This window comes from Macrobrachium rosenbergii, chromosome 2, assembly GCF_040412425.1.
Source record: "Macrobrachium rosenbergii isolate ZJJX-2024 chromosome 2, ASM4041242v1, whole genome shotgun sequence".
NCBI lineage: Eukaryota > Metazoa > Arthropoda > Malacostraca > Decapoda > Palaemonidae > Macrobrachium > Macrobrachium rosenbergii.
Window position 1 is genome coordinate 92,581,604 of NC_089742.1, and position 22,500 is coordinate 92,604,103.

At 39.0% G+C, this 22,500-nt stretch overlaps 2 protein-coding genes across 3 annotated transcripts in view; one reads left to right on the plus strand and one right to left on the minus strand.

The window, feature by feature from the left end:
- Nucleotides 1-22,500, plus strand: part of hiw (highwire) — a 1,788,684-nt gene that overhangs the window by 1,039,131 nt on the left and 727,053 nt on the right. The window contains 3 exon segments of the mRNA XM_067112237.1: nucleotides 3,128-3,304; nucleotides 4,313-4,691; nucleotides 4,864-4,999. Of these exon segments, the coding sequence (XP_066968338.1) occupies nucleotides 3,128-3,304; nucleotides 4,313-4,691; nucleotides 4,864-4,999 (692 nt within the window).
- The window catches only part of LOC136849209 (uncharacterized), a 53,286-nt gene continuing 41,812 nt past the window's right edge, over nucleotides 11,027-22,500 (minus strand). The window contains exons 3-5 of one of the 2 annotated variants that reach the window (XM_067122372.1): nucleotides 12,024-12,269; nucleotides 11,675-11,862; nucleotides 11,027-11,488 (exon numbers count right to left, since the gene is read on the minus strand). In XM_067122372.1, coding sequence (XP_066978473.1) covers nucleotides 11,159-11,488; nucleotides 11,675-11,862; nucleotides 12,024-12,269 — 764 coding nt within the window. In that variant the 3' untranslated portion in view covers nucleotides 11,027-11,158. The remainder of the gene's footprint in view (nucleotides 11,489-11,674; nucleotides 11,863-12,023; nucleotides 12,270-22,500) is intronic. The other variant, XM_067122383.1, reaches the window with a different exon arrangement.

The window sequence follows — 22,500 nt, forward strand, 5'->3', positions numbered from 1 at the left end:
ATTTTTTCAAGTCTCATCTTTGAAACACTACCTTGTCAGGCCCTAAATCTTTTGTGAAACTCACTCATCCCCAAGAGAATTGAATATTTTGATTCACTGGTCTAGTGAAGGTACCAAATAATAATACAGTATCCCCCAACCTACCAGATCCCTTGGGGGGTTTAGTATTCTGATATGTAGCAAAATTTAATAAGTAACAAAGCCCATATAGTGTATTATACTTTCAAAATATCATGCAGCTAATAGTAGTACCGTATAATTCCCAGCTGAAACCAAACTGTACTTACACGTATCTGCAAAGTGCATAAACATGCAAAAGGGCATTTAGCCAGACTCTTATCATAAAATTATAGGTGATAAGAAAAGAAGCCTGATACTAGGTCCTAACTATTTCTCCTGAAATTAAGTCAGCCTTGTGGGAGTTGGGTACAGTATTTTTATTCAATGGTATGGTTAAATTGCCTAATATTATTGATAATTTATTATTAATTGTTTGAAATCTCTCTCTCTCTCTCTCTCTCTCTCTCTCTCTCTCTCTCTCTCTCTCTCTCTCTCTCTCTCTCTCTCTCTCTCTCTCAAACTAAATACTTGCTCTGAAATAGATTGTGACATGAAGATCTCGTGATCAGCTCCTTTGCCTTGGACTCACAGAATGTCCTACATTCCAAATGGAGGCTGTTTGGGTGTTTTGCTAGGGTTTCATTAGATGATGTTTCTCAGAGACTGGGCACTTGTACCCTCATGGTGGGTGGAAGGTTAGGGATTTTCTCAAACAGCAACTGATTACTGGTAAATTGATCCACATCTGCCCTTTTTTTTGTTTTGCCATGTTCGTGCATAGAGATTTTACTCAGCTCAAACTGATAACTACTCGACTGATGCCACATCTGAATGGTGTTTGTTTTGCCAGGTTCACCAAAACTAGCAGCGTGTTTTGTGGAGAGTTGAAATTAACTTTCTCCATTTTCACATTTTTAGCTGCATGAGGTCAATTACAGCATGGTGTCACCCATCTAACCTCCTTTAAAGTAAGGTTTCTGTTGCACTTGTGATGAATTGTACACTATGGGGGTTTATATCATTTCATTTTGACACACACATGCACACACATTTTCTTGGAAGGAACTTTATTTAAATGGCTAATCTGCTTTTTAAAAACTGGGCACATTGTTTAGATTCTTTTAACTCAAATTGAAGTCAAAGAATAAGTAATCCTTCAGTTATCTGGATCACCATTATCCGAAATTCTATGTAATCCGATGCACCCAGACCAGGGACAAAGGCCCCAAAGATATATGATATATAAATTTCAAAAAACTTGAAAAAAACTGCTCTCCGATGGTAGGCAGTGCTGTATTGCCTCAGGAAAATGTTGGTAACACTGCTTAAACTCAAACAGACTGAGAAAAGGTTTTGGGGGGTGGGGGAGGCATGGAGAAGTTTCCAAGGTGGTGGGTGGGTCGGATGACTGGGTGCCATGCGAGAGGAAGGGTAATAAGGCTATATAGAGGAACTCACTCAGAGAAGGGGTTGTTTTGGAAGGTGGGAAGAGCTGGGAGCAGTTTTCCTGGCTGAGTTGTTTTGTGTCCTGATTTTATGTTTATGATCATTCATATTTTATATAAGGATATGTACAGTACTGAGATACAGAGAGAGAGAGAGAGAGAGAGAGAGAGAGAGAGAGAGAGAGAGAGAGAGAGAGAGAGAGAGAGAGAGAGAGATATCTCTTGTGTACTGTTATGATGTGTGATAATCATGCTTGAGTCAGCTAAACTTGTAATGAAATGCTGTATGGTAAATCAGGCAAAGCAGAAGCAAAAAAATGGGAACGTGATACAACACTAAGAAACACACACAAGAATTCACACACTTTGTAGAGACGATAACTTCAACACTGATGAAAGGCTACTTGTAATTGTAAACACACACGCACACACACACACACACACAGGCATACAAGTAAAACTTCCGTGATTTTATGAGGTGATACTCATATGAAAAATCATTAATTCCAATAAAACAGAAAATGATCAACTGCTTTTTAGTAGTGTTTTTCAGGTGAATTTACTTTGGACTGTCGTCATTGAGAAATGCCATGTGTGCTCAAGATGTAAGCACAAGGTGTTTTGCGTAAACAGTTATGATAGTCTTTACTTACCAAACTAATGTCATTTTTGTTACGTTGTACCATGCTAGACTTTCAGACAAGATTACAAATATTATGGCTTATGTAACAATTCATAACCATCTCTTATAATTACCAACCACGACATAACATCAAATACAACGTAAACAAATGAATCAGGAAACAGCTGTTTTATATAAGTAACCTAAACAGTAATTACATAGCTGTTAGTTTCTTTTAACCGGCAGCTTAAAATTTTGAAATTGCGGGTCATGCTAGTTTGTTCTGGTTATGGCAATGTGCCCCGACCACTTTCAGGAGAAGAGGTACAGCATAGCAAAGAGCTTCAGTTTGTTTCTGCCGGCTGTGGTTGAAGGACTGTGGTTGGCAGCAGCTTGAATTTTGAAGTTTATACTTGGCTGCTTGTCTGTTCTTATCTACTATTGGTGAAGTATTTATTTTTGTAGCCTTTCGGCACAATTTAGATAGTGTTAGGCAAGTTTTGATCATCGGTTTACGACTTTTTGCCCATTTTTTGGATTAGACTTTGAATTTTTTCCCTGATGTCTGACACTAGTAGTTCTGGTATTAGGTATTGTAGCAAAGGCTGCAATACTAGGCTTACTAAGGGATCTTATAACTCTCACACTGTTGTGTTCAATGTAGGGGACAAGCATGTTCAGTTGATTTACAATGTGTGGAATGTAGTGAATGGGTTTTAAAGAAGTGGAAAACTTTAGATTCACATCTTAAGAAACTGGCTAGAGATAGGAAGAGGAAAGCTATCGCTAGGGAATCTAGTAAAGCCTTAGCTAGTCAGGATTCATCTGCTAAGTCAGATGCAATTGCACCTGTAACTTCTTCTGATCCCATTCCATCTCCTCCACCTATGCAATCCTCTGCTTTACGCAGCTCTCACGTTTCTGATGCCAACACCATCATCAGTTTGGAGTAAAAAATCGATGCACTTTAAATTAATTGTGCAATTGATTGCTAAATTAGCATCATCAGTGAAAGCATTGATGGACAAAAGTGAGTCAGAGCACCCCGTGGCACCCAGTACAAGTGCAATGGTAGATGAGGAGGTGGCTGCTCGGCCCGCCGATTCTCCTAGGCCAAGGTCCCTAGCATACTCCCCAGCACTTGAGAGGAGTCAAACTGGTAGCCTATGGGAGGTCGGTGAGGTCTGCCCCCGAGCAGTCGCCCCTCAGTTCAGCCTGTTGATGAATCCCAGACTGCAACCAAAGGCCGTTGGAAAGGCCTTCAAGTGAGTGCTCACTGTATGTCCTCCAGCTCTGAGGATTTTAGTTCCAGGCGTTCACGGCGCTATGCGGACAAATCATGCCCACTGAAAGGCGCTCAGTGGACTTCATGATCTCTTCTCCTGTTCCTTGTAAGAAGGGCAAGTATTCAGGGTGCCCCTCTTGTAGTCACTGGGATAGCCCAGAGCAATTCTCTTCTGCTACATCAGACGATGATCGGAACTTGGTGCCGAAGCACCTTGTGGCGCGTAGACATTCTTCTTTGCACAAGGGAACCCCTTCATTAGGAGTTGTGCACCCAGCACCATCACCTCTACAATTACCCCCAGAGTGGCCAGCAACTGGCACCAAAGTGCCCAAGCTTCTGTTTGCAGATGAGCGCCCATTGGCGCCCGTTTACCATCAAGTTTTCATCATTGGCTCCCGCCTCTACAGTGCTCCATGAGTGCCTGTTGGCGCCTGCTCCTCCACCGTCTCGTTGTAGTGTCATCTCAGACAGTGTTCTTCCTCCAGTTGACCCAATCCAGAGCAAACTAGATAGTATGCTAAGTTTTCTTCAGAAAGCTCCTCCTACAGCTCAGACGACGGCGGACTTATCGCCTTCTCCTGTTTCTTCTGAAGAATAGGTCGTTCTGGATCAGGATGTTCCTTCGTCTGAGTACTCTGTGTTATTGAGGTTCCTGCTAGCTACCTTCCCAAGCTTCATTTCACCAGCTACTCCCTCCTCTCCTGCTTCGACTTTCTTTATGGAAGCTCCCTCAACTGGTTCTTCAAGGTTACCGAAACTGGTTCTCTTCTCCTCAGCAAAGAAGGCACTGAACAAAGTAGAAGGACGATTCTCGGAGAAGAGGGAGCAAGGTAAAGCAGTTTTTTTGTTTCCCGCCTTCCAAGTTGTGTAGGTCGAGTTATAGGTTTTATGCAACAGGAGAAGCACCTTCCCTGGGAGTCTCTGCCTCCTCTCAGGGAGACTTCTCCGGCCTTATTGACTCAGCTAGATCAGCTTTCACCTTGGCCAAAATTATGTTTTCAGCTTCAGAACTTGCTCATCTTCTCAAGAATATTTTTAAGGTGTTCGAAGTAATGAGCTTCTTAGACTGGACGGTGGGCGTGCTAGCTCGCAAGGTTAGAGACTGCTGCTTTTTGCCTCAAGATACTTCCTCGGACCTTTTAGGAGTGCTTTCCTGTATTGGCAGGAGTGCTCATGACAGTACACAGGAGTTAGCTGGTCTTTACACCATGTGTGTACTTAAGAAAAGAGAACTGTGGTGTTCTTTTACTTCAAAAGACATCACTCCGTCTCAGAGGTCAGCTCTCCTCTTCTCCCCATTGGACAAGACGCATCGTTTTCCTCAGGCTACAGTACTAGACATTGCCACTGACCTGTAGAAAAAGAGCACTCAGGACCTGCTCTCCCAATCTGCGAGATGCCCCAAGGATTCTTTGGCTCTTCCTCTCAGATCTTCAACTCCTCTGCAGCCTACTCCCTTTCGGAGCTCCAGTTCTAGACCATTTACTAGGAGAAGAGCAAGTATCTGTTTCCCACAGTGTTCCATCAAGAAGTCTTCCTCTAAGTCTTCCACCAAGAAGTGAAGATATAGTCCTCCATACTCAGGTAGGAGCATGGCTCCTCCTCTTTTAGGAATGATGGGAACAAAAAGGAGCAGAATCCTGGATAGTGTCTGTCCTGAAGGAGGGCTACACTATCCCTTTTTATGAACAAACCTCCTCTAGTCTGCAAGCCTGTCAAATTGATGGCTTACTTTCCAGGCTTAGCGAGATTTGCTGCTCTCTTGCTAGAGGTTGAGTCTCTTGTTCAGAAAGAGGCTATAGAGTTAGTGGGGGACATTCATTCTCCGGGTTCTATAACTGTCTCTTTGTAGTACCCAAGTCATTGGGAGGCTGGAGACCCGTTTTGGACATAAGCGCACTTAAATGTCTTTTTCAAAAAGACAACCTTCAAGATGGAAACAAACCCGACAGTCCTTGCATCCATTTGCCAGGGAGCATGGATGGCGTCCATCGACATGCAGGACACGTACTTTCATATTCCAGTTTATATGGCTTCAAGAAAGTGTTTCAGGGCAAGGTGTTCCAATTTCGGGCTCTGTGCTTTGGTCTCTTGACAGCTCCTCAAGTGTTTACCAGGGTGTTGGCTCCCGTAGTGAAGTGGCTTCATCTGATGGGGATAAAGATCTGTCTATACCTCGACGACTGGTTACTACATTCCTACACAGAAGTTCAGCGTACTGAGGACGTTCGCAGGACTTCTCCTGGCCCATGACTTGGGTCTCCTCATCAATCGGGACAAGTCTCTCCTGAATCTTTCTCAGGAGATTCCTTATTTAGGAATGATGATCAACTCTTGGGATTTTCGGGTTTTCCCAGTCCCGAAGAGAATAGACAAGTATCTTCGGACAGTAAACGAATTTCTGGAACTAGATTCTTGCTCGGCCAATCAGTGGATGAGCCTTCTAGGTACCCTCTCGTCCATGGAACAATTCGTCCCTCTGGGAAGACTACACCTGAGACCTCTGCAATTCTTCCTCAGAGCCAGCCGGAACAGGAAAAAGTTCCCTGACTCGATAGTGGTAGAAATCAAAGAGGATCTTCATTGGTGGAGTTCCAGGAAGAGGCTATCAGAAGGGAAATCTCTTCACCCTCTGAACCCCACACTAGAGTTCATTTCAGGTGCTTCAAACCTAGGTTGGGGGGCTCTTTCAGGGTCAAAAGAGGTGTCAGTTACCTGGTCTCAAGAACAGCAAAACTGACACATCAATGTAAGGGAGTTCCAGGCGATATTTCTGGGTCTACAGTGCTTCGCCTCAGAAGTGCACGGGAAGACTGTAGCAGTGCATTCAGACAGCATGACTGTGCAGTACATCAAGAAACAGGGAGACTCACTCTTTCTCCCTGTATGAAACAGCAAGGGTTCTTTTTCTCTGGTTACACCCGAACAACACGCAAGTGATAACACGCTTTATCCGGGGGAAACTCAATATTCTGGCGGACGAATTGAGGTGTCGGAAACAGATCCTTCCCACGGAATGGACATTAGACCTGTTGGTTTGTATGGATCTGTGGAAGCTCTGGGGGAAATCCATGATAGATTTATTCGCGTCCTCCAGGAATCACCAACTTCCTCTCTTCTGCTCACCAGTACCAGATCCCTTGGCATGGGCGACCGATGCAGTGTTGCAGGACTGGTTGGGCAAAGATCTGTATGCCTTTCCCCCATTCAGTTTGGTGAAACAAGTCCTCAACAAATTCCGGTCTCATCAAAACTTTCCATGATTTTGATAGCCCCCTTCTGGCCAGCAAAGGAGTGGTTCCTGGATCTGCTGGAACTTCTTGCGGACTTCCTGAGACTGCTGCCACAGAAGCAACAACTTCTCAGGCAGCCTCACTTCCGACAGTTCCACCAAAACCTGCCTTCTCTGGCCCTAACAGGATTCAAACTGTTAAGCGACTGCTCTGAAAGGGCTTTTCAAGAGTGGCTGCAGACATTCATCAGATAAAGTCTACCAGGCTAAGTGGTCTATCTTCAGGTCTTGCTGCAGACGAAATAACGTCCTCTTCTAATATCTCTGTAACAGAACTAGCAGATTTTCTACTGTTCTTACGCTCCACTAAAGGATTTCCACCTCTACCATTAAGGGCTACAGAGCAATGCTTAGCTCGGTTTTCCGCCACAAAGGAATGGACTTATCGTCTAACCAGGATTTGTCCAACCTTATTAAGTCCTTTGATACAATGAAGCTTAAAGAAAAACCTTTGCTGTCCTGGAATTTAGACGTAGCACTTGAAAGGCTGACCAGTTCACGTTTTGAGCCCATGCAGTCCATCTCTTTAAGGGATCTTACCAGAAAAAAACTTTTTCTGGTTGCCTTGGCCACTGCCAAAATGTTCAGCAAAATCCATGCTCTGGACAAAAATGTTGGATTTTCCCAAGGGAATGCAGTTTGCTCCTTTTCCCTAGGATCTTTAGTCAAGAACGAATCGCATCAAATCCGTGGCCTCATTCTTTTACGATCAAGAGCTTGTCTGAGATAGTAGGCCCGCCTGAAGAAGGAAGAGTTCTCTGTCCACTAAGGCCCCTTAAGTTTTATCTGCACAGAATGAAGACTATTCGTGGTACATCAAGGAACCTTTGGTGTTCTGTGAAATATCCCTCTTGGCCTCTGTCTAAGAATGCCCTGGTGTTCTTCCTCAGGGACTTGATCTCAGAAGCTCACTCCATGGTTAGCGAAGACTCTCTCTCCTCATGCAAGGTAAAAGCCCATGAGATAAGAGCGGTCTCTACGTCTTTGGTGTTTAAGCTTAATTTATCCCTCGCGTCAATTGTGCAATCGACGTTTTGGAAGTGCAGGTCAGTGTTTGCATCTCATTACTTAATGGACATTGAAACTACTTACGATCATTGCAGTACCTTGGGTCCGTTTTACGTGGCTGGTGTCGTGTTTGGGGGGGGGGCGAATGTAGAAAGCAATGTCCTTTCTTTAATCTCTTCGCCTTGCTTAGGGTGTTGAGTTTTTCGGGGAGCCTGGGAGCACTATGTACTTGGAGTACCCTCCAGTCCTTTGGTTTTTAATATTTGGGTTGGATATTGGTTTTTCTAATTTTGTTTTTGGTGGTTATAGTGACTATATTTGTTCTGGATATTTTGTGTGGTACTGCACCCTGGGCAGGGGCATCTTGTATTCATTGTTAGCCCTCGGAAATTAGTCCATCGCTACAAAGCACCCACTGTAGTAGTAGGCCCTCAAGGCTTTACCGCCTCACCTCTACTGGATAAGATGAGTGCCAACCAGAGGCAGTACCTACCTGTAGCAGCTCTCTTATCAGGTAAAGTTCAGCAACATTGGTTCAATGTTAGCAAATTTCTTTTCTCAAATTCATTACCATTAATAATGTATTGGAGTTAGATATGTCCAGCCTTCTCAGCTCCATTCAATGTGGGAATCAGTTTTGTAATTATTGGGTAAGTTACTTATGTAAAAATGACACTTATAATAAAATAAAGTTTTATATATACTTACCCAGTAATTACATGATCAGAGCCTGCCCACCTCCCCTCGCTTGGACATAAGGACATAAACAAATGGAATCTCTTTGCTATGTTGTACCTCTTCTTTCCCCCAAAAGGGGGCGGAGCATGTCGCCTTAACCAAAACAAACTAGCGTGATCAGCAATTTCAAAATTTTAAGCTGCCAGTTAAAGGGAACTGATAGCTATGTAATTACTGGGTAAGTATATATAAAACTTTATTTTATTATAAAAATGTCATTTCTACAATTTTTGAGGGATTTTATGTTAATATTAAGTATGTTAGTTTACCTTTGTATACCCGGTTTACATTTATGTACAAAAATAAAGATAATTATTCCAGTAATACATTTGATTCTGTTAGCAGCTAAAAAAATTATTCTCCTAATTCTTTCGCTAGTTTGCTCAATCAGCTGATTCTGAGAATGTAAACATTAGTATTTGCAAATGGTGGACGATGAGTTTTTTGTGATATGATAATATACAGTATATAAATGGATTCAGTACGTAAAATATCAGTTTAATTACCATTACCTTTATCGTAAATACAACTGTAATAACCTATTTGACTTATGCAAATTGATACTGGATAGGGCGAGTAAAAAAATGTGGGATTGTTCAAGGACAACTCCATGCTGGGAAAAAAATGTAACCCCTTCTTTTTCTCTCTCTCCTAAATAATGCAATTCAATAGGTAGGTAGCCTATCTGTGTTTACCTACCCACAGTCTACCTTGGTTTTGTGACCATTAATGTATTTCTGTACAGCAACTTTCTTATCAGTTGTTGCCATATTGTATTACTGTACCATATATAAGATACAAAATGTGTGTGTGTGAACCGTTGACCTAGCCTAGGTGTGTTGTCTCCCAAGATTAGTAGATTCTGTAGATTTTTATACATACATAGTGCCTCTGCTGATGAACGCAAGCTTAGTAATACAGTGCCTGATCTATAGAGCCATATCTGCAGACTGCGGTAATTGCAAGCCAATTTCTATTTTCCCTGTGCTCCCCAAAATTGCAGAAAACTTATTTTTAAGCCACTATACAACTATGCAGAATCTGAAGGATTGTTAGCCAACAGGAAGCAGTTAGGCACCTGCAGTGCTCTTCTAGATTTGACACGCATTTGCAAGAGACCCTTGATAAGGGTTTTGAGTGGAAAGTAATTCAAATTGATTTTATTGCTGTTTTTGATATAGTAATCATAAGGCACTTATTTTCAAGCTTCAAAATCTAGGAGTGGGTGGCCATGTTTTAGGATTACTTTAAGATTTCGTTACAGGTAGGCAGCAGTAAGTTGCAGTTGATGGGATCTTTGGCAAATTAAGACAAATTGTGTCTGATGTTCCTCAAGGTATGGTTCTTGGTCCACTGTGTTTTTTAGTATATACAAGCAATATGATTGTTGGCCAGGAAAACAAAATTGTTCAGTATGCTGAGGATGCAACACTTGTGAGGGTAGCGAAATCTCCACTTATGAGACATAAAGCTCACATGGAGCAGATTAGTGGGGTATGAAGCCAGACTCCAGTAAAATGAGAAGACCATTCATTAGTAGATCTTTTACTAATTTTCCTCCCTAGCCTCCCCTTCAGGTGGATGGGACTCTGCAGAATGAGTCTGAAGCTTTAACTATACTTGATGTAACGTTTGTCTCACATCTGACTTTTGAGAAATATCTAATGAAAGTGTCAGCAAATGCAACAACAAAGTTAGTTATTATATGTAATGCCACATACGTGTATACAATGATAAAATCATCACACATAACCTGTTTTAAGTCATTGGTCCTCTCTTTATTAGAATACTGTTCTGTGAGGATGTCAGCCTCTGCCAGAGACTTATCTCTTTTAGATAAGAGTAGTTTGTGGTGCTAGGTTTCTCTTTCCCAACATTAGCAGTTACGACTTGGACCATCGATATATGGTCTCTTGTCAATTTTTCATGGGTTGTATTTTAACGAGAACTTTTCTATCACAATTGATTGCTGGTCCTCTTTCCCTGCCAAGAGCGACCAGATTTGCTGAACAGCAGCACCTATATGCAGTAAATGTGCCATGCTGTCAAACTTCCAGAGGTGTTTTAATCCTCACACTGTTGGACTGAGGAACAGTCTACCTGAGGGTGATGTGCAATTAGAACCTCAAAAGTTCAAGTGAAGATACAAGGCATTACTATCCTAAAAAAGTTTACCTTTTACTAATATATTCCTCTTCTTTCTTATCTTCTGTAAGTTTTTTGAGATGAACACCGTACACTTTGGACGGTTTAATTGAAATTGGCCCTTGTAGGCTTGTTCTATATGAAAAGGGTTATTTTCCAAATAATAATAATAATAATAATAATAATAATAATAATAATAATTAATAATGAAGAAGAATTTCGGTGCTATTGTGTTTAGTAATGAGTATTATTTCAGAAATAATTTTAAGTTTTGCTTTACTATCCAGTAGCCAAAATAGTTTCTTTGTATCAGTTGTAATAGTGTTACACAAATATATCAGCAAGCAACCTACAAATAGGTTTGTGATTTAAAGTTCTTATGCTATAACTGTGACTTTTAAAACTAAGATTACAATTTAAGAAATTGATTACCAGTCCTTTAGTTTATTGGTGTTATTATTAGTTATAAAAATTTGCTATTCTCATTTTTCAGGCTCTACTCAGTAACAATAAAACATCCAAGTAGATTCAGTAAGCTGTGTTAGTATTCAAAGGGGGCATTATATAAATGAATAGTAGAGGAAACCCAAAACTTTTGTATAAAAGCAGACTATCTTACCCATACTTGATGGAGCTGGAACACTGAATGACTGATAATCAGCATCAGAAGTTTGGATGAACCTCTTTTGCTTGACACAACGCCATACCACAATGACAGAAATTGTCACTGTGAAAAATATAGCAACAGATGATATCACTAATATAGAAGTCATCTTGGTATCTTTTAGGCAGGATTGTACTAGGTATGAGTCAATAGAGACCCTAGTTCCATGAAGAATACACTTATTCTGTAGTAGCCATTGTTGATGGACCTTATCTTCATAAAGAACCTGCAAAAATGTAAATAATTATGGCTTCTTGGAAAGTGTAGTATCTACCTATAAATAATTACTCCACAAAACTTATAATGAATGAAAATTTTTAGTTGATATAAAGTATCATATTTTGAGAATTTTTATAAAGTACCTGTACTGGACTTTATCCTTTGTAAAAAAAAACCTGCGTAAGCATCTTACCTCAAGTGTTATATTTCTTTCCCCCAGACCAGATGCAATATCATTGGTGAAGTTACAGGAACAGTCATGTTGAAATAAATTGTTCCTTATGTACACGTTATCTACATCAAACTCTTCATTTAAACACAATGACATGAAATCATGTTTTCCAAGGGTGTTTCCAGTGAAGAAAATTTCCGTTGATCTGCCTGTAAATGTAGATAGCATTATGAAAAGAAATTTTACTTTTGTGTTGTAATATATTTGGGATTGTATCATGATTTCCATTAAGAATAAGACATTCTCTTGTATGAAGATTTGTACAGTACATTGATGAGTAGAGCTGAACTCTAGCAGGTTCTGTACTCACTTAGTGGTATCAGGGACTGGAATGCATTTTCTTCAAGTCTTTTGATAATATTGTCTTTCATTGTTATACGCTTCTTTACTTTTACATTTAATCCTCTGGTTGGAATGTTCTCAAAGGTGTTGTTTATTAGGTATGCTTCATTGTTGACAAGAAGGTTCCAAGGAGATTGCTGAAGGCCAGGAAATACATTATTAACAATGTAAATATCTTTCCCACTAGTAGCATTTAGGAACAGAGGCAGGTATTCTGAAAAAATATTTGATATATATGGTGAATTTATTGATGATGGAACAGAGAGTAATTTATGCCTTACATGTACCATATATACAGTATTCAAACTGATAACTAGAATTCAGTGTTAATCCAACAACAAATTATTGACACCAAAAATAAAATTTTGATGTCATAACCTGAGGGTTAAAATGCACTGAATTCTGTCGGTGAACTATCAGAGCTTGGGGCTCATAGGGTAGAGAGTAAAATGGCGAATTGCAAATTATATCAGATGCTTGAATGAACTTTTGCACACATTAATTTTTTTCTATACATTACCAATAAACTTCATATTTGATAGCATAACTGCTGTTCATCCTCAAAGGGAATTCCACTCTCAAGGTCCCCCGAGGGCTCCATAAGACAGACCAACCTATCTCAAACAATTCTCTTATAATTGGTCTTAGCCTGAATAGTGCATGTTGGCATAGTGATAGAATATAAAGGACGCAGGAATGGTCTCCTGTCCAGACAACTACTGCCTCAGTTTTTCCTTCATCCTACTCACACAGATATGACAGTGCATATGTTGGCTATCTTCCTCATTACACTCTGGTTTGTCAGAGTTCACAAGTCTCCACTATTTGCTCTAGAAGTAGTGTTTGACAGTGCATTTGTCGATCTTCATAATGCCACCTAAGCCAAGTACTGTACATAGTTTTAAGACCCAGTGAAAAGTTAATTCCTTAAAATTTTAACAGGTAGGCTTATATTTGATAAAATCAGGAGCCAGTGGGTTTCTGGCAAGGCAAGAAGTTAGGAGTAGATTGCTGGGCTATGCTGTAATTGCTGTGCTGTTTTTTTTTCTGCCTAACAAAGTGATGCTTAGCATTAGTGCAATACAGTAATAATACACAATTTTAAGTGTTAAAGGAAGTACATGCATGTGGATCTGCTAACAGGTTACTCCACCAATAGTGACATCACAGGTGCTGAGAAGTTGTTGTGATGCTTGCCATTTTCCTAAGGGAATACAAAAAGTACTTTTTCCTAATGAGGAGCTTTGCCAATCGATTTAAAATTTTAGAGGTACTAATTTTATATAAATCTGGTATGATAATTCCAACAATCAAATATTTTAATTATGTACCAACTAATGTAGCCTATGACCTATACCTGGTGCATGAGAATAGATCAGGTATCAAAAGTTATGAAATGTATAGAAATACATTATATGGGGGTATCCATTTATTTTTGTCTTAATTGAATTTAGAAGCATTTGTGAGTAAATCCTTTAAGGTAACATTATTGTGTGCAGGGTAATTGTGAATTAATATTTTCATAACATTACTGCTATTTTATGGATATGATCCATTGACCATGTTACCATTCATCATACTATGGACAAGTACTTGTGGCCATGTCAGCCTTTTCGAATTTAAAGTGTTTGTTGCTTATGCAGTGACATAGGTAGCTAACACTAGGTAGTTTTCAATAAACATTTGTTCTTTTTATCACTACTTGGCTGCTATTACACAGGACCCACAGATTACCTGCACCCCACGGAATTGCTCAAACTCCTTTTCACCAGTTGAAATAGCTCATAACTACTTGCCATGAGCTAGCCCTGAAGGAATACAGGAGAATTTGGGTGGTCTCTGGACATATGTGAAATATGCAACATGCTCCTGGCAGGAAGTTAAATGATGAAAGAGCTCATTTTTAGGCTGTCTGCACTGGTTGTAGGTTTCAGTAGGTGTACAGAAGATGGAGATTACATCGTTGTGGTAGGACTTTGCCGGTGTGTTTCCATCCCTCTCCGAGCAGAATCCACAGTTGGGCCAGACTCCAAAAGCAGTGGATTTTAGGAACTCCCATTTCAACTCCTCCGATGGAGAAGAAAAGTTTTTCCTTGGGAGAGAGGTCGCTAATACCTGACATGAAATGTATATAGCCACAAAAATTTCCCTTATAAATCCAGAAACTCTAGGGAACAGTCTTCTGCTTTACGTGAGAGAAAGATACCTCAGAAGAGAATTTTGCCTCTTCCAAGCAGCATGTGAAGTGTCTGTGCCTTCTATGGAGTAGTGATTTATCCTGGCCTTTTATACTGCCAGGGCAGCTGGCAGTGGTGATTCAGCTGCCTTGGCTCAATCAGTTCATGCACACTTCCCTGATAGGAAAGTTCTGCTTGCTGTACTTTGAGAATTCTGGGAGGAAATCATGAAGAGTATCAAGCATGACCTTGTTACTGAGTGTCAGCATATCAGGGACGTTATCTATGATTCCCAAGAGGAATTCAGGTGTGCCCTGGATATGGAATTGGGTTTGATGTGTAAAAATTTCTTATCCTTTAAACTAGAGGATAGAGAGGTTGTACAATCTGCCAAGGCAGAGATTAGTTTTCTCACCGAAAAACTTAGATACTGGGAACGGTAATAAACAATCCAGTTGTATAGGTTCCTGTTGAAATTAGAATGGGTAATAAGAGACAGCCCACTCAGTCCCAGAGTTCTGACTGGTAATAATAATAGGATCAGGTTAGACCATAAAACCTCAAGTCAGCATGTAGTATGGGCACCAGTATCTGCCCCTGAGAATGATACTGATAACCTTCGGTTAGACACCTCAGTATGCAACCTCTCACCAGTTCCACAATACCTTGTTACGAAAGGAAAACAGTAATTGAGGTTGAACATGTAGACTTTGGGGATTAGTGCTTGGTTTTTTCTTCAGTAGGAATTCAGAAACCGTCAAAGGAGATGGATATCCTGCCTATTTATATTGTGAAAGCCATAGAAGCAACCTTTCTCCAGTTGAATGGAAAATACAGTGCAGCAACAAATTTAGAGAACCAATAACTTCTCTGGGAGGCACCAGCCCTCTGTCCCTTCACTTTTGAAACAATCAGTTATGTAACAACAGAATTTCAGAATTTTGTGGTGACTGGAAACTAGAGTTTATGGGAGAAATAAAGCCATTTATCCCCACCATCCCAATACTGTATAAGGTAGTTCTACTAAGGAATGGGCTCCCATTGGACATGGCTACCCAGAAATTTGGGACCTTTACAAGAAAAATCTCGGGACAACTATGGCTGAATTTTATGCTATGCTCCACCTCTTCAGTATTATAACTTCTGCTGCTATGTTGGAAGTTGCTATTCAAGAGTTTCCAGAGTCTTTCAGAACAATGTTCACTGCTGTAGCCAGAACATTTATGCAGACCCTATGGGGGAACACACTATGACGTTTTGGAGGGTCGCATTGAGGCTTTAAAGGAAGCGTTGGTAAGCTCCAGCACTTTCCTCCCCAGTATAACCTCCCTATTACATTCTTTTGCCATCTTTATTAAGAGTCTGTTGTCATGCAACTCACTGAACAAGCCCGATAGCTGAATTATATAATACAGTCGACCCCCCCGTATTTGTGGGGGTTAGGTACCACAACCACCCGTGAATACCAAAACCTGCGATATATTAGCCCCCCCTTTAAAAATGCATATAACGGCCTATTTAATAGTTCAAACACCAAAGACCCCCCTCTAAAAATACTTATAACTGCTATTTTAATAGTTCAATCACCAAATAGTCATACCCCGAACTTACGTGAGGTTAGGTTCCAGAACCCCTCTCCTAAGTCGAATTTTTGCGTAAGTTTGGCATGGTCTCTAAAAATGCTAATAAAGGCTTATTTTTAGAGTTTAAACACTAAATATGACCCTTATCATGCTCCCAAAGTATTAAGCTAACTTTTAAAAATGAAATTAAAGTTACTGTAATTTCATTTAAAAGTTAGTTTAATACATTACCCTTAAAAAAAAGAAATAAATGGTTGACATAAGAATAAAGAGTTTGATGAGAATTTCTGTCTCTCTCCCCGTCCGACCGATCTATTTTTAGGAGTCTTCTCAACCTCTATTTAACAACTACATCTCTTTCTCTTTGTTCTGAAATGCTTTTTCATGAACAAACAGTGTTTTTTATTTGGACTAATACAACTCTCAGTTATTATGTCTCTGTGTTTTAGAGCGTATTTACCACACTAGCACATTTACACTTCGTAGATGGTACAGGTAAAATTAGATCAGTTTAAACTATCTACTGTACAGGTAAAGACATACAGAGAAATAATTTGTAAAAATGTGTGAGTGCTAACTATAAACGAGAGAGAGAGAGAGAGAGAGAGAGAGAGAGAGAGAGAGAGAGAGAGAGAGAGAGAGAGAGAGAGAGAGAGAGAGAGATAAGGGTTGTCCTTCCTTAGGAGAGTGAAATTATTTATCATTTATTACTGAGAGAGAGAGAGAGGGAAGTTGTTCTTACATGAAATATCAAGTTAAATTATTTATGAATTATTACAGAGGCAGAGAGAATAACATAGAGAGAGAGAGAGAAGTTATTCTTATGTTAGATATCAAAAGATGGAAATTGGGTATTAAACTAATTTTTAAATGAAATTTAAAGTTACAGTAATTAGCTTAATACATTACCCTTAAAAAAAGAAATAAATGGTTGATGTAAAAATAGAGGAGAGTGTGAAGATTAGTATACTATTACTCTCTCTCTCCCTCCCCATTCCACCAATCTATATAAAAACTCTGTCTCTTTCTCTTTGTTCTGAAATGCTCTATGTCTCTATGTTGTGGAACAGTGCATTTATAGTTTGTAGACAGTACGGGTAAAATTAGAACAATTTAAAAATATCTACCGTACAGTGAAAGACATACAGAGAAACAGTAATATGTAGGTTGTGCTGACTACAAGAGAGAGAGAGAGAGAGAGAGAGAGAGAGAGAAGTAGTTGTCCTTATTTAAGAGTGAAATTTTCGGATCGGAATCTTCAACGTTTTCAGTAAGACCCATTTTAATGTTCATGAGGAGCTGTGATGTAATTGATAAAATATAAAAAGTAAAAAATAGAAATATGAATACCCTTAGATGTCTAATGAATTTACGAATACCCTTAGACGTCTAATGAATTTATGAATACCCTTGGATGTCTATTGAATTTACGAATACCCTTAGATGTCTAATGAATTTTAAAACAACTAAATTTTAAAATTTTACTTAATTTATTTTGAATCTCAATATACCTTTTTAGTGAGTATATATGGAAACATGAGAATAAATGTATTTATTGTGTGAATGTGTTCCAGTATGAGAGCGTATGCCCCTGTGCAGCTTTTAATTTCATTTTCATTCATTCATCACTTACCGAGTGACCTATTTGGTCCCAGTGTTAGGTTTCTAACCTAGACCTGTCAATTCATCCAAATCCTTCGGGCCAGCCCCTTGAGAGCTGATAGTCAGCTTAGTGGTCTGGTTAAACTCCGTTTTTTAATAATAATAATTTATGAATTATTACGGACAGAGAGAGAGAGAGAGAGAGAGAGAGAGAGATTACGTAAGAAACCTTTGACCCTACTAATCAGCAGCACTCCCCCTTCTTGTCATGGTAAATCAACATGTCTGACAGCTTTGCCTTCGAGTTTCTTACAAAGGATGAGGGAAAGATATTTGTTTGTTTAAAATATGTATCACATACGAATTTTGTAATTACAGTTGTATTATTATTATTATTATTATTATTATTATTATTATTATTATTATTATATTCAATCTTATTACAGTGAACCCCCCGTACTTGCATTCACGGGGGATGCGTCCCCCCCCCGCAAATAGCTAAAATCTGCAGATACTTAAAAACTCTCTAAAAACACTTAGAACTGGCCATTTTGAGAGTATAAACACAGAAAAACCCTGTAAAAATGCATATACCTGAGTATTTTAATAGTTTTATGACAAAAAGTGCATTTATTCATAAAAATTATATGAAAATACAGTAATTAGTGAGTACTTCTCAGTGAAAAATATCGCGAATGGGCAAATTTTCCGCGAATAATGGTTAGATATGTTCCACAGAGAAACCCGCGAATGCGTGAGTCCGCAAATCATGAAAACGCGAATACGGGGTATACTGTAATCTTATTAATAATTAAAAATTAGTACTTATTATTAGGTAAAAAATTTATCATACAAAAAAAAATAAACACTCCCAGTTCTTGTCACGGTAAATCGACATGTCTGACAGCTTTGCCTTCGAGCTTCTTACAAAGGATGAGGGAAAGATATTTGTTTGTTTAAAATATGTATCACATACGAATTTTGCGATTACAGTTGTGTTATTATTGTTACATTATTATTATTATTATTGTTATTATTATTATTATTATTATTATTATATTCAATCTTATTAATCTTATTAATATTTAAAAATTAGTACTTATTAATAGGTAAAAAATTTATCATACAAAAAAAATAAACAAATACATGTACCATAAAAATTCTCTCATCTCAGTAAGAGGAGAGAGAGAGAGAGAGAAATTATTACTTTTATTATTTAAGCTTCTGTATGACAATTAGTTAGGTTCCAATGAAAAGTTTGCATGTCTGTGAACTCATGCAACTCAAATTGAGTAAGTTTGGGGTATTACTGTGTATATATATATATATATATATATATATATATATATATATATATATATATATATATATATATATATATATATATATATATATATATATATATATATATATTACTAAAAGGACCTCATTCAAACTGGATGGTATCTAATGGAGTATTTATTCAGAAAAAGTTACACGCTTTCTTGGACAAACAGTCCACATTATTAAGTATCCGTACAGTGAGCAGATGCGTAGTCCAGCTGTATTTATATCTGTGTGCTGGGTACTTTTAATCCTACAATCACCTGGCTCCTGTGTGACCCCCACCCCATCGTGATCTTGGCCTTTCTCTGCCCCCTTCATCTTCCAGGTGTCCGTTTTCCGTGCATTCTCTTGCATTTTTCCTTCGTTTCCTTGGTACTGTGGAGTTTACGATTTTTCTAGGTATGCTGTCTTCAAAGCCATTTCTGGTGTTCCCTGCCATTGTGTTGCTGGCGCGGTCAATCCATCTGATTTCCTCCAAGTCGTTAGCCATGGCTGTATCTAACTCCGTCACTCAGTCTGAAAATACAAGAAATGTAAAATTAAAAATAGCTTAATAGAAACTTAAAATAATGTACTTGGAGATAGGCTATAGCAGGAAACTTCACAACTTTCCATTTGTTCTGTGGAGGGGGGGGCCTCTGATTTCGAAACACCCAGTATATATACAGGCAGTCCCCGGTTATCAGTGGGGGTTCCATTCCTGATGGCACGACGAAAGCTGAAAATCACCGATAACTGGGGAACAGCACCAATAACCAGAGATTGGCGCATATCAAAGCCAAAAATCCAGTTGATAGACAAGCGCCACAAAACTAGATTGCCAATAACCAGAGAATTAAGGATGCCTTGATGAATCCCCCAGTGTTGAAGTTTCCTGGTTTAGAACGTCTTTTCACGTTGGTAACAGATGCTAGTTATGATGGTATAGGGGCATGCCTTATGCAGAAGTTCGATGGAAGACTCCATCCAATTGCATTTTACAATAGGAAGTTTAAGACATGAGGTAGTAATGAATGGTTGTGGTTGGAAGTAGACAAAGAGGCTTTTGCCTTAGTGTCTAGTTTAGTGCATTTCAAAATGTTTGATGGGCAAGCAAGTAGAGGTTCTGACGGATCATAAGCCATTATTGGATCTTTTTAATAGGCCAAATTTTTCTCCAAAAAGAGCCCGGTAGTATTTGACAATCAGGGATTTTGATGCTAAAATTAAGTATATAGAGGGTAGACAGAATGTCGTAGCAGACGCTCTTAGTAGAAGTTTTTCTGGCGAGCAAGGTACTCATATATGTTACGTATCAAGAGATAGTATAGATTGGGATATTAGTTTAATAGAAGCGAAGCAAAATGAAGATAAAATTCTGAGAGACGCAAAGGAGTTTCTTGAAGGGGAAATTGTTAGGAAGCTGCCTTTTGCGGGGCTTGAATTAGAGGGTAACTTGTTAGGTAGGAAGATTAAATACAGACTGAGAAATAGTGAAGATAAGGGTGATACGATGCAAATAGTTGTTCCTAGGAGTTTAGTACCTGTGGTGTTAGAACTGTTCACACTAGGTCTGGCAGTCCGCATTTGGAGATTGAGAAGATGTATCAAAATGTACAGGGACAATTTTTTTGGAAGAATATGCTTAGCTCGGTAGAAGACTTTGTACGAAGTTGTGCTGTTTATAATGCATGTAAGCCATCCAAGGGTCGTTTCTTGTAAATTGGGCTCATTCTCGATCCCTACCAGACCCACAGAAGGAGTCCACATGGACATCTTGAGTAATTTCTGTGAATCTAGTTATGGCCTTAGGCACCTGTTGGTGGTTGTTGACGAGTAAACTTGGTTCATAGAGATTTTCCCATTGAAGTACAAAACAGCGAAAGAGGTGGCAGTCGCGTTCTTTAATGGGTATATTTGCCGGTATGGGGTCCCGGAGGTTCTCATTACAGATAATGGTCGAGAATTCGTAAATAGGACTTTGCAGTGTCTTGCGGATGTAATGGGTATTAGGAAAGTATCTATCATCCCATACAGACCAGAAGTGAATGGCCTGTGTGAACGAGCAAATAGGAAAGTCATTTAAGCTCTTCAGATGACTGTGGGAGGTAATGATCCAAATTGGGATCAGTATCTTCCACAGGTCCAACATAGTATTAACACTATGTGGAATGATACCATTGGAATGTCTCCCGATGAAGTGCTGTTTGGTAACCCAGCGCGGGGTGTGTTTGATTTTTTGCCCAGTCCATCGGGTGACGATACGATCAAGTCGCTTGTAGGTACTGCAAAAGAGAGATATGCGCCTTGCTAAGAATCTTGAAATGAAAAATGTGAGACATTGTAGATAGGAGCAATGCAAAACCAGAGAGTTAAAGTGGCTGTTGGAGATAGGGTTTATGTGAAGATAAATGTCAGGAATTAGTTGAACTATAAGCTTGGTCCTAAATTTGAAGATCCTTTTTGCGTTGTAGAAGCAAATAAGGGAAATAGATTTCTTGTTCTGGATGAAAACATGGGTGTGTCTCGGTTGACACATATATCTAAAATTAAAAAGATGTGTTAATGGGAATTGTATGGGTTAATTCTTGGGTTGTGATTTAGTTATGATTATTTCAGTTTTTTTTCCTTTTTTTCTCTTTTTTTTAATGGGTTTTAAATGGGCATAACTTGTAGTAGTTTTTTTTTCTTTAACTAGGGAGGACGTTAGTCCTTGGAGTTATACAAATCTTTAATTGTCCGAGTTCAGTTTTTGCTCTTAAGTGTTGCATTACTTAATTGAAATTATGTGCTGAACACTGTAGAGTGTCATAGATATATGAATTTTTTTTTATTTGTTTTTTGTTTGATGGATCACATCTGCAGTTAGGGACTTCATTGTTCGCATTTGGTGCTGGTAATTTGTTGTTTTGAGTTAATGGTTCCCATTCCCATGACTTTTGTGAGTCGTAACATGGGCTAATTTCGTAGTGAGGTTAGGCCCGTGTGTTATTATGTAAGAATATTATGATCTATAGTTGTCGTGTGACGCAATATCTTTGAATATAGGGTTACAGAATAAGGGTTTGTTACTTATGATTTTGTTTTTGGGTGGGTAATTGATATATCGGACGGAATTCGTCTGATCTGTTACAGGTTTGGATAAATCAGTGGGGTTTAGGATAGGATTAGGAAGACTTTGATATGGCTTGTAAGTTTGGGTATTTGGATTTTTCAGTTCTATTCTTGATTAAGAGGGCTGTGCCTTTGGTAATTCTAGTTGTTATGATCATAGGAGCGATTGCCAGTATGTCAATTGCTATTTTGCTGAAGAATTGAGCAGGTTTTGACAGTATTTGCTAACCAGGGTAAAACTTTGATGACTTTATGAGTTATGTTACCTCTCAGATGTTTAGAATTGCCTTTAATGAATTTATTATATTGGTAGGTTTCTCGGGTAGTTGTTTTTTACTGGGTAGAATTTTTATGAATAATGTCTTAGAGTTAGTTTACCTGATAGTATGTTGATTGTGGAAGTTCCAGTTAGCAACTTGGAATTGTTTCACATTGATTTTACATATGACCTTTTGCCTTAGTAGTTTTAATAGTGCAGTAATAATATGGCATAGAGAATAGACTAGTTACCTTTTGAGTAGTCTGTCGATATGACCGACATACGTAAGGCACCACTTCCTCGCAGCAGAGCTCTTCAGAATGTCTTCTATGAGCCTCAACTAATACAAGTTAGATATGGGAGCTGTCTGCGATACGCCTGCAGGTTGCTACGCCTGCGCTTTCG